This window comes from Corvus cornix, chromosome 2, assembly GCF_000738735.6.
Source record: "Corvus cornix cornix isolate S_Up_H32 chromosome 2, ASM73873v5, whole genome shotgun sequence".
Classification (NCBI taxonomy): Eukaryota; Metazoa; Chordata; class Aves; order Passeriformes; family Corvidae; genus Corvus; species Corvus cornix.
The window spans coordinates 82,078,010-82,091,660 of record NC_046333.1 but is presented as its reverse complement, the minus strand read 5'-3'; the positions used below and the strand labels follow the sequence as shown (position 1 = coordinate 82,091,660).

General features: G+C 39.6%; 1 protein-coding gene across 8 annotated transcripts in view; it reads left to right on the top strand.

The window, feature by feature from the left end:
• The window catches only part of MTRR (5-methyltetrahydrofolate-homocysteine methyltransferase reductase), a 32,670-nt gene that overhangs the window by 1,469 nt on the left and 17,550 nt on the right, over positions 1 to 13,651 (top strand). For 3 of the 8 annotated variants that reach the window (XM_039548485.1, XM_039548484.1, XM_039548490.1), the window contains exons 3-7: positions 2,414 to 2,581; positions 6,694 to 6,847; positions 9,968 to 10,085; positions 10,999 to 11,371; positions 12,953 to 13,111. In XM_039548485.1, the coding sequence (XP_039404419.1) occupies positions 2,438 to 2,581; positions 6,694 to 6,847; positions 9,968 to 10,085; positions 10,999 to 11,371; positions 12,953 to 13,111 (948 nt within the window). In that variant the 5' untranslated portion in view covers positions 2,414 to 2,437. Of the gene's footprint in view, positions 1 to 2,413; positions 2,582 to 4,177; positions 4,311 to 6,693; positions 6,886 to 9,967; positions 10,086 to 10,998; positions 11,372 to 12,952; positions 13,112 to 13,651 lie in introns of those variants that run through there. The other 5 variants (XM_039548489.1, XM_039548488.1, XM_039548487.1 and 2 more) reach the window with 5 other exon arrangements.

Below are 13,651 nucleotides of genomic sequence, written 5' to 3'. Positions count from 1 at the left end.
GCATGTGCATCTCCAGTATTATCTGCCCTTCTGGCTGTGCTGGTGCTCTTGTTTCCACGTGCCACCTGTGGGAGGTGTGATTGTTCCAATTTTTGTGTCTCTGTGCAATCTACTAGTCCACTCACCAGGGAAAAAAAGCCTTTCCTCAAGTTCCCATATATGCACTGAAAATATGTGTGGCTGCTTTTTGCATCCTTTAGTGTTGCTGGAGTAGAAAGCTCACAGTGTCTTATGGGAATCCTGGCTGCTCTGCCTGACCTAGGCAGAGAACATGGCACTGTTAGGGCAACATCTGACCATGTCACACCACATCCTGACTGCTGTTCCTTCTGTTGCCCTCTCCATTCCCCCTGCAATTGCAAATCTTTGTGCTTCTGAAGCACTAACAGCTTCCCAAGCTGACTCTTGTTCTAACAGTCTCATGTTGGTAATGCCTGAGCTGTAATGTTGGCAGCTTACTTCTCAGCTTTTCTTATACAGAAGGATTCTGTGCTATGGTGTCAGAAACTGATTATCTTCCTGCCTTTTTGAGGTATGAGAAAGAGTGTAGTAATGAAACACCACCTCATCTTTATTGGTTTTATCCATTTGTAGTTGGGTGATGCCACCTGCTGACAAGAGAGTTAGGTGAAAACACAGCACATGACCAGGATGAATCTGTATTACTACAGGGACCTGAGGGTATTTAAAATGTATTTACACTATTTTATATGAATCATCATGATTAGTGCATTTCTTTGTATTTCTTCTGGAAAAGGAAGGTGAAAAATCATTTTGTGGATTGTTTTGTTGTATGCACCTTCTGTGCACACATGCTCATGAAACCAGTTACATAAATGAATTTATTTAGAGGTGACTGTTAAGGTCATTACTAATAATTTTAGATAATATATATAATTAATTTAAAATGAAAGCTAAAATGGAAAACAAAGTAGAAGAAAATACAATGAAAACCTCAAAATTTTCTAGTAATTACATTTTTCATGAAATTCACATATGATACAGGCACTCTTAAGAACCTATCACTTAGTTTTGCTACTTTTGATGTATAATTATGCTTTCAAAAAAAATTCCTGTAAGAGAAGCCTTCCTCAGTACTGTGAGGAGAAATATCCTGCCATATGAATAGAGTACAGTATTCTTATACAATTGAACTATGTTTGTTTTCCCTTGAGAGAGAAAAGAGAGGTACATCAAATAATGTAGCCACAGGTTTCCATAGCTCAGTGTGTCTGGTTAGGACACTGAATGCTTTCCATAGTTGAAACTATGTGAAAGCAGTAGGTGAAGTACAGCAAACTGGGCCCAGGCACATGAGAGGTACCTCAAGATGGGAACTGAAAATTTCTCACTACTAATTCTAGGTATTTGAGTTCTACTGCACCTCCTTAGCAATGATAAAATATTGACAGGAAATTAATTTGCAATACTCGTGCTGAAGACATTCTGCTTCTCTCATTTACTGCTGTCTGAAGTTACATTTGTTGTGTTCTCTGTGTCAAAATAATGGAAGAAAACGTCTCACATTCAAATTTTCCTGAGACTGGTGAATGGATAAGGATATGCATCTCATTCATCCTGCCACTTGTGAGAGACTTGGTGACACCACAGCAGATTTCTCTAAGATTTTTTCTTACTTTTAGGAGAAAAAAACCCCAGAGAGTCAATTCTATAGTTCACAGCATCACAGAATAGTCTGAGTTGGAAGGGACCCAGAAGGATCATAGAGTCCAACTCCTCCAAAGTGAATGGCCAATACAGGGATCAAAACCAACACGTTGGTTATTAGTACTTTGTTCTGACCAACTGAGCTAACCTCAGGGTCAAATTGCACTTGGGTAAGAAGCTCACTTTTGAAATATGAAACTAAAGTCAGTGATTGTGCTCCAAAATACATAGTGGACAATAAAGTGTAAAGTCACTCAAGCAAAAAATAATGATTTCAAAGTAGAAGAACTGAGAATTTTAATTTTTTTCCTCAGGCTTTGTAGTTTGACTTCACCAGGTCTATGTTTTGTTTTGTTTTCAAAGACAGCTCAGAGAAGTGAACGAAGCAGTCGCTAACTTGAAATGGAAAATATATAAAAAGACAATAAAAATAGTATATATTTTCATAAAAAGAGTTTTCATATTGTATTGTTTACAAACTAGATTCTTGATATCGGAGATATTGCAACATTACTGCAGCATCAAGGCAGTACAGCACATAGGACCAATACCATGTGTCCCTCACAGCCTGATCTACAAAGTTTGGTTGTGAGAAATGCCTTCACTTCAGAGTAGATGCCTCATTTCCAAGTTAAACACCAATGCTTCTGTCTTTAACTGACTCTTTTTAATCTCACAAGCAAAGTAAAATCTTGCTGTTCTGCTTACAAGAAATTCACTTTTTAAATTCTTTCTTCCCCTGCAGTGTCTCTAAAAAAAAAAACCTCAAATGTGCTGTGAGTCAAAAAGGAGGTTTTTGCTCCTCTATGCAACACAAAAGGGGCAGGCAAAAGCCATAGCTGAGGAAATATGGCAGCAAGCAGGTGCCCATGGACTTGAAGCTGATATGCACTGTATAAGTGAAATGGATAAGGTGAGATACTCCATACTGTTTTGAAAAATACGTATTGAAGAACTGCATTCTTCTTCGCGTGCTTGAGTGGTGGCTCTTGATAATCATGAAGGCTGGCAGATGCACCCACCCAGGGTACACCATCTAGTGTCAAATTTTTGTTCTTGTGAATCAGTAATTTCCACCAGTACTTACAGTCACTTAATAGCCTTCTGCCAAAGATACATCTTGTGATTTTTCTTATTAGAACTGTATTTAATAAATCTTTATCTCTCTTCTCACAATGATTCAGTGACTTCTTGAAAACTTTTTATGTATGCAGTAGTGAAGGAATTTTGTATTTACAGGTCAAGTCTGCTGTTACTAGAAACGATGGTTTTTTTCTTGTTTATTTGGTTGTTTTGGGTTGGGGTTTTTTTGTTCTGTTTCTTTTGTTGCATTGATGTTCTGTGTTCTGTTAACTGTGGGCTCCAGCATGGCTCAGAGCTTTTGCGGGTCTTCTTATGTTGCTTAGCATGTGCACTTACTTCAATTCCCACAGGACTCACTCAAGTTACATTCTAGAACAAAATAAAAAGCTTGGCTGGAACAAGGAAGTGGCTTTTTATTACTTGTGTTATCCAAGAGTAAGAATGTGAAAACCTAGTTCTGTAACTGAAAGCAATATGGACTGTAATTTCCTTCACAAAGTACTCTCAACTGTATGTCCTCAAACAAAAACATATTAAAAAAAACCAATCAAAACTTGATAGCCTGGTATTTCATATGAGAGGAGGATAAAATAACATCTAAAAGAGTTTTTTTATGCACTTGAAAATGTGAGACATTTTGTATGACTGTGCAGTGAGTATGTAGCTGAGTGTTACAAAGAGACTTTTATGCAGCCATCAGGGAATGTGAAGATTCTCCTTATATTCTCTTTAATTTCTTCTGCATTTGACAGGTTTGGAGATTAGTTTCAGGAAGGTGGTAGTCAGAATATTTCTAGCCCTGTTATTGGCCTGCCACTTAAATGAATGTATTTTGCCAAATTTGGCAAGACAATTCAGAGCTGCAAATTAATGATGAATTCAGAATCTGAGAATTGGGCACTGAGGAAAAAAGTAATTTCTGCAGCTTTGTAAGTTTTATCACATAAGCTGTTTTTTTCCCTACTTGTCAGTTAGAAAGTCTGTCTTTATGTAGCTATTGGGTATTTTGAGACCTTGTCATCACTTAAAGGGATTGCTGTGAATGTCTGTGGATGGAATAGGTGGTTACAGAGTCAATAATAGTAATGTGATCCTCTTGCCATTCAAAAGTGAATGGTCAAATACTGCTCAGGTCTCAGGAACACTGGCTATTTCCAAGTAGTGCCTCTCACCTACAGTCTCAGGGGTGAGATAAGGTCATAAATCCATGGCTGGTTATGGTTGATTACATTTTATGAAGACTGAAATGAAGTGGAAGTGAGGTAGGAGCAGTAACAAATGGGAGGCTAAATGGAGATCATCTTGGGTCACAGAGCATGTAGTCAGCCTTGGATGAGTTACCTGAATAAGTACATTTGTCATGGTATGATATGTATTATTCTTGATAAGATGAACCTGGCTGGCTGATCCCATCCTCTTCTTTCAGTAACCAGGCACAGCTTGAGCAGGCTGCTCACTGCTCTTGTGTGGCATTTCTGTCCTCAGCTGAGGAGAACGTTTGAAGGAAAGAGAAAGAATGAGACAAACCTGAAACACAAAGGATGTAGGAAGAAGTGAAGGTAGAGTGAAAAACTGTGTAGTTGTGTTAGGTTCTTGCTGGTCTAGTGATGTAGCAGACCTCGCAGTAATTGACACAAATTACTGCAGAAGCTGTGTCACCTAATATTTGGTTTCCAAAAGGTGTCTAAGTTTGCAGACAAGAATCTGCAGTGGAATAAGCAAGAATTTAGTGAGCCAATCATGCCTCTGTTCTAATACACCACTTCGTACTTTCTGAGCTTGTATCTTCTTTGGTTTTTTAATGGAGCTCATTTTATTGTATATTCTCATGTGATACCAGTAGACCCTTACTTTCTTTACCTGAAGAGTTTGCTTTTGTTTGTAAGTGCAGTAGTTACCTGTGGCAATGCACTGCAGAAGCTGTGGGTCTGTACTTACCAAATCAGCTGTGCAAGTTTTGAAAATCTGAGTCCTTATTGCAACAGAACCCTTAAGGTGGTTTTTTTGTACAACTGATAGCTCAGTTTTGAAAGTCTCAGGATTTTGTGAGTACTTGGAGTTTGCCTGAACTTACGAAAGACAAAAGCTCTATTTGAATCGTTCCTGGAACACAACCCACTGAAGTCTGGCAAAGTACCCAGGGAATATCCTTGCATGCTTAGTCTGTTTGCTTGTGCTTCTCTAGGCCTCTGCTGTAGGCCACTGCCAGAGGCAGGACATGCAGTAATTTAAGTTTACCATGCAACTGCTTTTAGGTTCTTCAGGAAAGATTTGGAAACAATGCCAACAGTAAAACACCTTTATTGTCTATTTCTTTGTATTCCTAGCCTTTTTGGGTTGTAGGTGTTAAGTAATTTTTTACATGGCTTGACAAGGGGATAAAGTTTGAGTGATTTATTGAGGGTGGTGTTTAGAACATAACTTCTCAAAATCTGGAGTTTTGAATTGCAATCTTGAAACGGCTCTAAGTGAAATGCAGCACCTCTTGCAATCTTTCTTTTTATTTTCTTATAACGCTATTATTTTTATTAAACCTGGAATGCTGGGAGTTGATTTAAACTGCAGCCTACAGGGAGCAGTAGGAGGAGGCTTAGGTTGCTTATTATGGCAAAGGGGAGGCTAAGGAGTGATCTGATAGCAGCCTGTGTGAGCCAGACTGGACAACAGGAGGCCAGATCCATTGGGTGTTGCCTGAGAAATTCAGATTTGACACTAGTGAAGAAGTTCTGCATGGAATAAACTTCCCAGAAAAGGGGAACCTCTACCCTTAGAAGTTTTCAAAATTCAGCCAGTTACAGCTGACTGAGTGCAGTGCTGGCAGTTAGTCCCACTTGGGGTATGGCGTGGGACTAGGTGGCTTCCAGAGGTCACTCCCAAACAAGGGCGTGGAGCTGTGTTTCACAGAGGTCACTACCCACAGGCCATACGGGTGCTGCGAGAGCGATTTGTGTGGGTGCCCTGACCAACAGCACGCTGGCACGGTGCTCCAGCCTGCTAAACATGGGGTAGTCACAGACTCTGAGTGCTTTTTACTTCAGAAGTAATAAATGGTTGCATGAGATCTGAATTTGTGGAACTGACACATGGTCCCTACTACAGGCAGTTCTTGTCAACCTGGTGTAATGGGAGTAGCCCCCATGAAATTCTGGGAAATATGGGAGACCGGTATTAGCAAAGGAGAGAGAAGCGAATTGGGCGCAGGGTGAGTGGGCTAAAATTAATCAGACTGTCGAGCTCAGTGTCTGATTATGACTCTTCAGAGCTACCTTAGTTCCCCCAAAAGCACTGGGAATTTTTTTTTATATGATGATCTCAAAGGTCTTTTCCAACCTAGTTAATTCTGTGATACTGTGATTCTGTAACATGGAAGTTACCAGACAGGACCAAATGATACTTAATGGAACTTAGAAATGATCCCTACAGTTTGTATGGACACACACACCACTTAACTGTGTGAAATCAGGATTATGGCTATATATGTGATTTTGATCATATATACAAGAATACCTTTTCCACTTGACAAATAAAATAATGTAGGAACTGTGTATTTAAGCTGTCTGAGTGCAGTTGTGAAGTATTCTTCATGTGTGTACTAGCCTGCTCAAAATGCTGCCCTTGGACATTTTTATATGGGATCATAGGATATTTCAGGTTGGCAGGGGCTTCATGTTGTTGTCTTGCAGCAAAGTCAGTTGAGGTCACAGCAGGTTCCTCAGGGCTTTATCCAATCTGGTCTTGGAAACTCCAAATAAGATCATAAGTTGCATCCCCAAAATGACTTGTATTTATTTGAAAGACTTCCTGTGGCTTAATATAGGTAAGATGAGATTAAGTGGTTTTTTATGTACCCTTGGGAAGAGGAAAGGTGGCAGATAGAGTATCTAAGGCCACAAATAGGTATCAAATGGCACCTTTTAACTTAACGTGTTCTATTGCTTGTAGTATAACCTGGAAACAGAAAAGGATCCTGTAGTTATTGTTATTTCCACTACTGGGACTGGAGACCCGCCAGACACTGCCCGCAAGTTTGTAAAGAAAATTCAAGACAAGACCTTGCCTCCTGACCATTTTGCACATCTCCAGTATGGATTGCTAGGTGACTTGGTATTTTCTATATTATTGCAGAACTTGTCTGTAAGTGAATAATTTTTGTATTTTTTACTTCTGAATAGGTGTTTTGGGGTTTTTAAAGTGCTTATAAAACATTTATTTTTATAAACAGCAGTTTTATGTAATGTCCTCTATGAGCAATAAAGGAAAAACATCACAGAAATTTTCTGAATGTAAGCTATCAATGTAATTTTTTATAGTTTAATTTTCTTTGCATAAAGACCGTATGATATGTCTATAGCTGTGTGAAGTTTAAATTTCATGTCAAGTCTCTATAGAGATTAGTAAACTAGATTAGTTTGCTTGACTGTGTGAGTCACTGGGCATTTTTTGCTACAGAGGGAAAGGCAGTGTAAAATGTTCTTAAAAGTAAAAACCTTAAATCTTCCCATCCCTTTAAAATTTGCAGTAATATTTTAGTTTTGAATGTTGCACTCATCAAGAGAAGGAATGTACCTTCAGCTTAAAGATGGATAAGCAAAATACAGATTTGGCAAAATGTACGGTATAGCTTGAGCTGATGGTAAGGTTAGTTTGTTGAGTTTTGAAATTGCATTTATAAAAAAACTCCAGAAATGTCTATTTAAACCTAGGTTATTTTTACCTGACAAGTGGAAGTTGATAGATGGGAGTGTGGAAACTCCTAAGTTTCTAATAAGGAAGGGACCCATTAGAAGGAAATTTATATACTGGATATAAAATGTGGAAGTGTGAACTATATGCATCCTAATCATGTAGCATTTTAAGAAGCTGTTATGCTATTGCCTAGTTGCACATTCCAGTTTGTGAAATGGTCAAGTTTTTCATAGCTGACTGCATGCATATGTGTATGTATAAAGATAAGTATTGTATTAACACTGAATTTTATTGTGGCAGAAATTATTATGGTGTCTCAATTACAGTGTAATTCAAGTTTAACAAGTTATTAGTCTTAAAATGCTTTCATGGTATTCATCTCAACTGATGCAATGAAATGTTTGCTCCAAGTTCTGTACTTAAGAGAAAGCAGAAGTCCTCTTAAAAGGAAAAAAAAAAGGCTGTTATAAGGAGAGAGGAATGGTCCATTATTAGGGGGCATCGTGGTTTAACCCCAGCCAACAACCAAGCCCCACGCAACAACCAAGCCCCACCCAGCTGCTCTCTCACTCCCGCAACCCCTCCCTGGTGGGATGGAGGAGAGAATAGGAAGGGTAAAAGTGATAAAAATCGTGGGTTGAGATAATGACAGCTTAGCAGGGCAGGCAAAAACCATGAAAACAAGGAATTCATTCACCCTTCCTCATGGGCCGGCAGGTGTTTCAGCCATCTGCAGCAAAGCAGAGCTCCATCACACATAGCAGTGATTTGGGAAAGTAAGTGCCATCACTCTGTATGTCCTCCTCTTCCCTCTTCTTTCTACAGCTTTTTGTACTGAGCATGATGCCATATGGCATGGGCTGTCCCTTTGGTCATTCTCTTGGGGTCATCTCTCCCAGCTGTGTCCACTTTGTGCACCCCCACCCTCCTCGCTGCTGTGGTGAGTGAGGAGGGGAGCCAAAAAGGCCTTGGCTCTGTGTGAGTGCTGCTCAGCAATACCTTAAACATCCCTGAGTTATCAACATTGTTTCCAGCACAAATCCAAAACACAGCCCCATGCTAGCTGTGATGGGGAAAACTAACACTATTCCAGCCAAAACCAGCACAAGTGGAAATAATAAGGATCTAGTGGTTTGAAATTGCACACAAGAAAGGGTCAGGCTGTGAAAAATTCTGATAGCGATAGTGAACCAGTGGTATGGATTACTTAGAGAATTTGTGAAGGTGACCTAAAACCAGTGGTCTTTAAGATTATTAGACAAGCATCTCGAAAGGATGATTGATCACTTTTAGGGTGGGTCAGTGATTTAGCTGACCTCTTAAAATATTGGATCTTCCATGAACATGGCTCCTGAGTGCACTGACTGTTAACAGGTAACAAAGAGCATCTTCATCTTAAACGTCTTCAGAACAGTTAAGGGGCAGAAAAGCCAGTGCAGAGGAAACAAGATCTACAAAGAAGTCTTTCATTCCTGAGGAGGAAGTTGCTGGACCAGATTCCCTCATGCAGATTTTTCAGCTATGTTCTTGTTTAAAATCACTGCTATGTTTGATGAGTCTTTTTTCCCCAATATTTTTAAATTTCTTTTAATACTCCCTCTCTTATGTTGCTGACATTGTTAACAACTTAATCCTGAAAGTGAGATAATTTCTTTTGGTAATTCACACAGTTTATCAGTTTTACTCTTTTTAATTATTTCAGTTCCTTACGTTTCTCCTGTTAGAGGAATTTTGTATTTTTTAAAAGCCTCAAACTAAAGCTGTATTCTTCTTAAATATGAAATATTGAAAACAAAGTGTTTTCAGTGTATTCCTCTGTCTTACATTTGGGAAGGAGGAGCCACTTTTTCAGCCCTATTTTGGGACAAACACAATTTTGTTTGAAATCCATATATACATATTTCTATTTCAATGTAGCATCTGAATAATACACTTACATATGCAAGTGTGTATGTATATATAGATGTGTAGTTGTATTTGTCATAGAATCATAGAAGGCCTTTATTGGAAGGGGCCTTTAAGATCATCTAGTTTCAACCCCGCTGCCATGGGCAGGGACAACTTTCACTAGACTGGGTTGCTCAAAGCCCCATCCAGCCTGGCCTTGAACACTTCCAGGGATGGGGCTTCCACAGCATCTTTGGGCAGCCCATTCCAGAGCCTCACCACCTTCACAGTAAAGAATTTCCTGCTAACATCTAGTCTAAACGTACTCTCAGTTTGAAGCCATTCCTTCTTGTCCTGTCACCACATGTCCTTCTACAAATCCCCAGTGTCTTTCTTGTAGCCTCCCTTCAGGTGCTGGAAGGCCACAATTAGCCTTTTCTTTCCTAGGCTGAACAATCCCAAGTCTCTCAGCCTTTCCTCCTCGTAGAGGTACTCCATCCCTCTAATCATTTTGGTGCCCTGCTGTGAACTTGCTCCAACAGATCAGATTCTTCAGTTTGCCTGCAAGAAAAGTCTGTCCTGTCTTTGTGTAGCCTGGGTGGCTGGCTGATTGACACAATTCCACTTTCCTTGAATTTGCTAGGTCTGGGAGATTCAGAGTACATGTTCTTTTGTAATGGTGGAAGGACAGTAGACCGCCGACTTCAAGAACTTGGTGCCCAGCACTTTTATGACACAGGATTAGCAGATGATTGTGTAGGGTAAGAACTGAATTTTAGTTTTTATTTGGATTTTATTTCTTCATGATGCAATGCTTGATGTTCTGAGGCATTTGGAGTCCATTGAACCTGGATACTCAGCACCTCATAGAAGTGAGTTCTGCCTGAGCACAGTATGTCTATTCAATCTCAATTGCCGTTAAATAAAACTGCATTTTTAAAGTGTGAGGAGACACTAATCCCTGGAAAAATAGTATTTAGCAGTTCTAGAAATTAAATAAGTCAGAATAAGTGGATGGGTTTGAAAATGTAGTCTGTTTTCTCTTTTTCCTTTTTTATTCTTTTTTTTTCTTTTGGGGGTGGGCAGAGGATCACTTTGGAGGACTTATGTAAGAAGATTTTTCTGTCTGCTGTAGAGGAATTATGTAAGAAAACAACTCCCTGTTCTGTTGCTCTTTCTGGCCAGTAGGCTGCAGTCTTGGCTTAGTTATTTTGAACTGCTGCTTATATTGGTTCTGTGCATGATGATGCAAAGCAGTTGAACACAAACATTGTCATAACCATAAAACTTATCTCTTGTGTTCTGAAATAATAAAAATGGGCCATTTGTGTAAGCCATTGATATTGCTGTTGCACAATGAAAAGTTGCATATTCAGCTGCCATTCCTTCAACTTTATGACAGAAAGTTCAGCATATGAAAATAAAAATAAGAAACTGGGAAAAGAGCAAGGCTGTTATACATTTTAGAGTCTGTAAATTTACATAGTGATAATGACTAAATAATTTTTTTTTCTGACAAGTAACCTCGGTAACAGCTACAGATATATATTAGGAATGGAAAGTGAATGGTGCTTTTTTGCTTTTGTGGTCTTTCGTTATTTGTAAATTAGCAGTCCAGGAAGTCACAATAATTCATCCATGCATTTCTTATTTTTTTTCCCCCTTCATTCCCAGTTTGGAATTGGTGGTTGATCCTTGGATTGATGGACTTTGGCTTGCCCTCAAGGAAGCATTGCACTTGCAGAAAGAGAAAGAAGTCATGAACAGTGCTGTCAATGCTGTTTCCAGCTCTCTCTCTCCCACTCTGCATACTGTGCATGAACTAAACCTCAGCTCTGAAATACAGAACTTGAAGCTAGAAGATGGGGGAGCAAGGGGTTCTGATGTTCTGTCACAGAAACTGGATGACATCAATCTTGTGGCTCCAGCTAGAGACACCGAACCCTCACTCGTTCATTCTGTCCCTCCTGTCTCTCAGTCTGCTCTTAATATTCCTGCCCTGCCACCAGAATATATAGAGGTGCAGTTTCAGGATGCCCAGGATGAGGTAAGGACTTCCCTTTGAGTGACAGAAGCCTCTAGCTTTTGTAGGAGTATGAGTGTATACTCCTACATATGGCTCAAAAGAGCTCCTTACATAAAGGAGATATATCCCCAAGTGCAAGAGGGTTTTGAATTTTAAGTAAAAAGTTCATTTATATTGAATATAGCTGCTACCATACGGGTTATGGACACTTATGTCAAGATATAATTCAGCTAAATAGTAATTTGGTATTACACTGTCAGGAAGGCAAGAATTCAAATCCTCTGTGGCTTATGTTGTAACAGTGAAAACATCTTGGTGTAGTGAGGAGTACAGTACAGTTTCTGTTCAAATTTCTAGTACTTTCAGAATGCACTAAGAGGCTGTAAAATTGCTCAAAGTCTTCCTTCATACTTAGTAACAGAGAAACTTGTCATTGTGAAAACATGATCACTATTGTACTATGGGAAATGGAAGATGAACTGTAGATCAAAAGCCAGTATGCTTTTCATGTGAAGCCACATTGAATAAAGACCTGCTGTACTAAGAAGAGAATTAGCATGAGCTGGGAATCATCTCCAGTTGGCAAGAGTGACTCAAACTTTTCTGGTTGCCTGTAGAGGGCAGATGTTTCAGTTATCCATGCAAGGAAGCAGTGAAGTCTTGCTGCTCTTTAAATGATGGGGAGCCAGGAGCTGAGTGTGGTAACACAGCCAGCATTGTTCCCCACTACCCAAGCAATGCAAACCAGGAGGTGGCAGCCAGGGTCAGCCAAGAGTACAGATCATCAGGCAAGTTTGTGGGAATCGGGCAGCTCTGGGCCCAAGCCAAGAAACCGGTCTCAATTCCAGGCGTGGATCAACAGGATCTGTGTCCAGTCACGGGCATGGTTGAGGCTGAGCTGCTGACCAGTGCTGCTGTAATGTAGCTCAGGAAAGGACTGAAGAACCAGTACTGAGCTGGGATGGGGTTTCTGGGCCCAGTCCTCTGATGTGGCTGCTGATGATCACGGAAGCCCTTTAGTATCCTCTGGACTCTGACACTCTGTTGAGACTTAATGGAAATGCTGAGAGAATCACTTAGTCTAGCTAATACAGTTATGTAAGAGTGTATGGATTTAAACACTGGGTAATTTTGCATTTCTTTTAAACCTTGTATTGTTGGTTTTGTGCGGGTTGTTAAATTTAATAATCCAAATTAAATTCTAGGAAGTTTATGATTTAGAGGTACTCTTCTATTAAAGACTAATAGTTGGGTTGAATGTGCTGCTTAAAAGATCCTATATTCTTAAAGTCAGCATGTATTCAGACTGATCTCTGAAATAGTTCATCAGGTTCTAATACTGATGCCTTAACTTTTCTGTATGTAGAAAAAAAAGTTAATTTTGCTTTTGAACAGCAAATGAAAAAAGTTGAATCTGCTAATTTGGAACTCAGTGACAGATTAAAGGTTATAGTCCAGATTTCAGATATAAAACACATGGTTGTCTTGAACCCTGGAAAGAATCAAATGCATGTTTGTGGTTTTTTCCTTTGGAACTATTTTTGACATAGTTGGCGAGACCTTGTCGAAAAGTAGTATGTAGGGTCATGTTTGGTTTTGCAGGTATCACACAATTCATGTCCTCTTTTGGTATCTCACATTGCAACAGCAGCTATGGGTACTTTTTGCCAAGCGCAGCTGAAGTTGGTGTGTTTTGAAGTGCATCAAGTTGAGGTTTGGATATCTCCAAACAGAGACTCCCTGCCATTTAAAGAAGGCCTGGTAAACGATCTCTCCAGTTACTTAAATGATCTTGTCTTGGGCTGTTGAGTCTCAGGGTTGAATTAACAAGCTGCTGCATACTGGTAGCAGAGCAGCAATGGTCTTAAGCATTTGTGGGAAGTGTAAGATAATACAGTTTAGCTGAAATCTTGATTTCATTATGCCTCGAATTTGGCTTGTGGGGAATACAAATGTAGACAATTACCACAGTCCAGCTGATGCACAATGGCTTGATATGGCCCAAGCCATTAATCAGCATGTCAAAATCTTAAGAGAACAAAGAAACTTCCGACTGTTCTCAAGTGATTCTCTTGTCTCCTTTTTTAAATAGGAAATCGTCAGATTAACAAATATTCTCCTCTTGGTGGGATGATTCCTTTACGTTTGACAGAGTATTGTTGTAGGCATTTGGTATCCCTCCTGCCTTTTTTTATTTTTGTCTGCATTGATCTCATGTTAAACTTGCTGACTATAGTGGTGGAGAAACGAGGGCTGTAGTCTGATCTTCAAGTGACAGCCTTTGACATATGTGACCTGGAA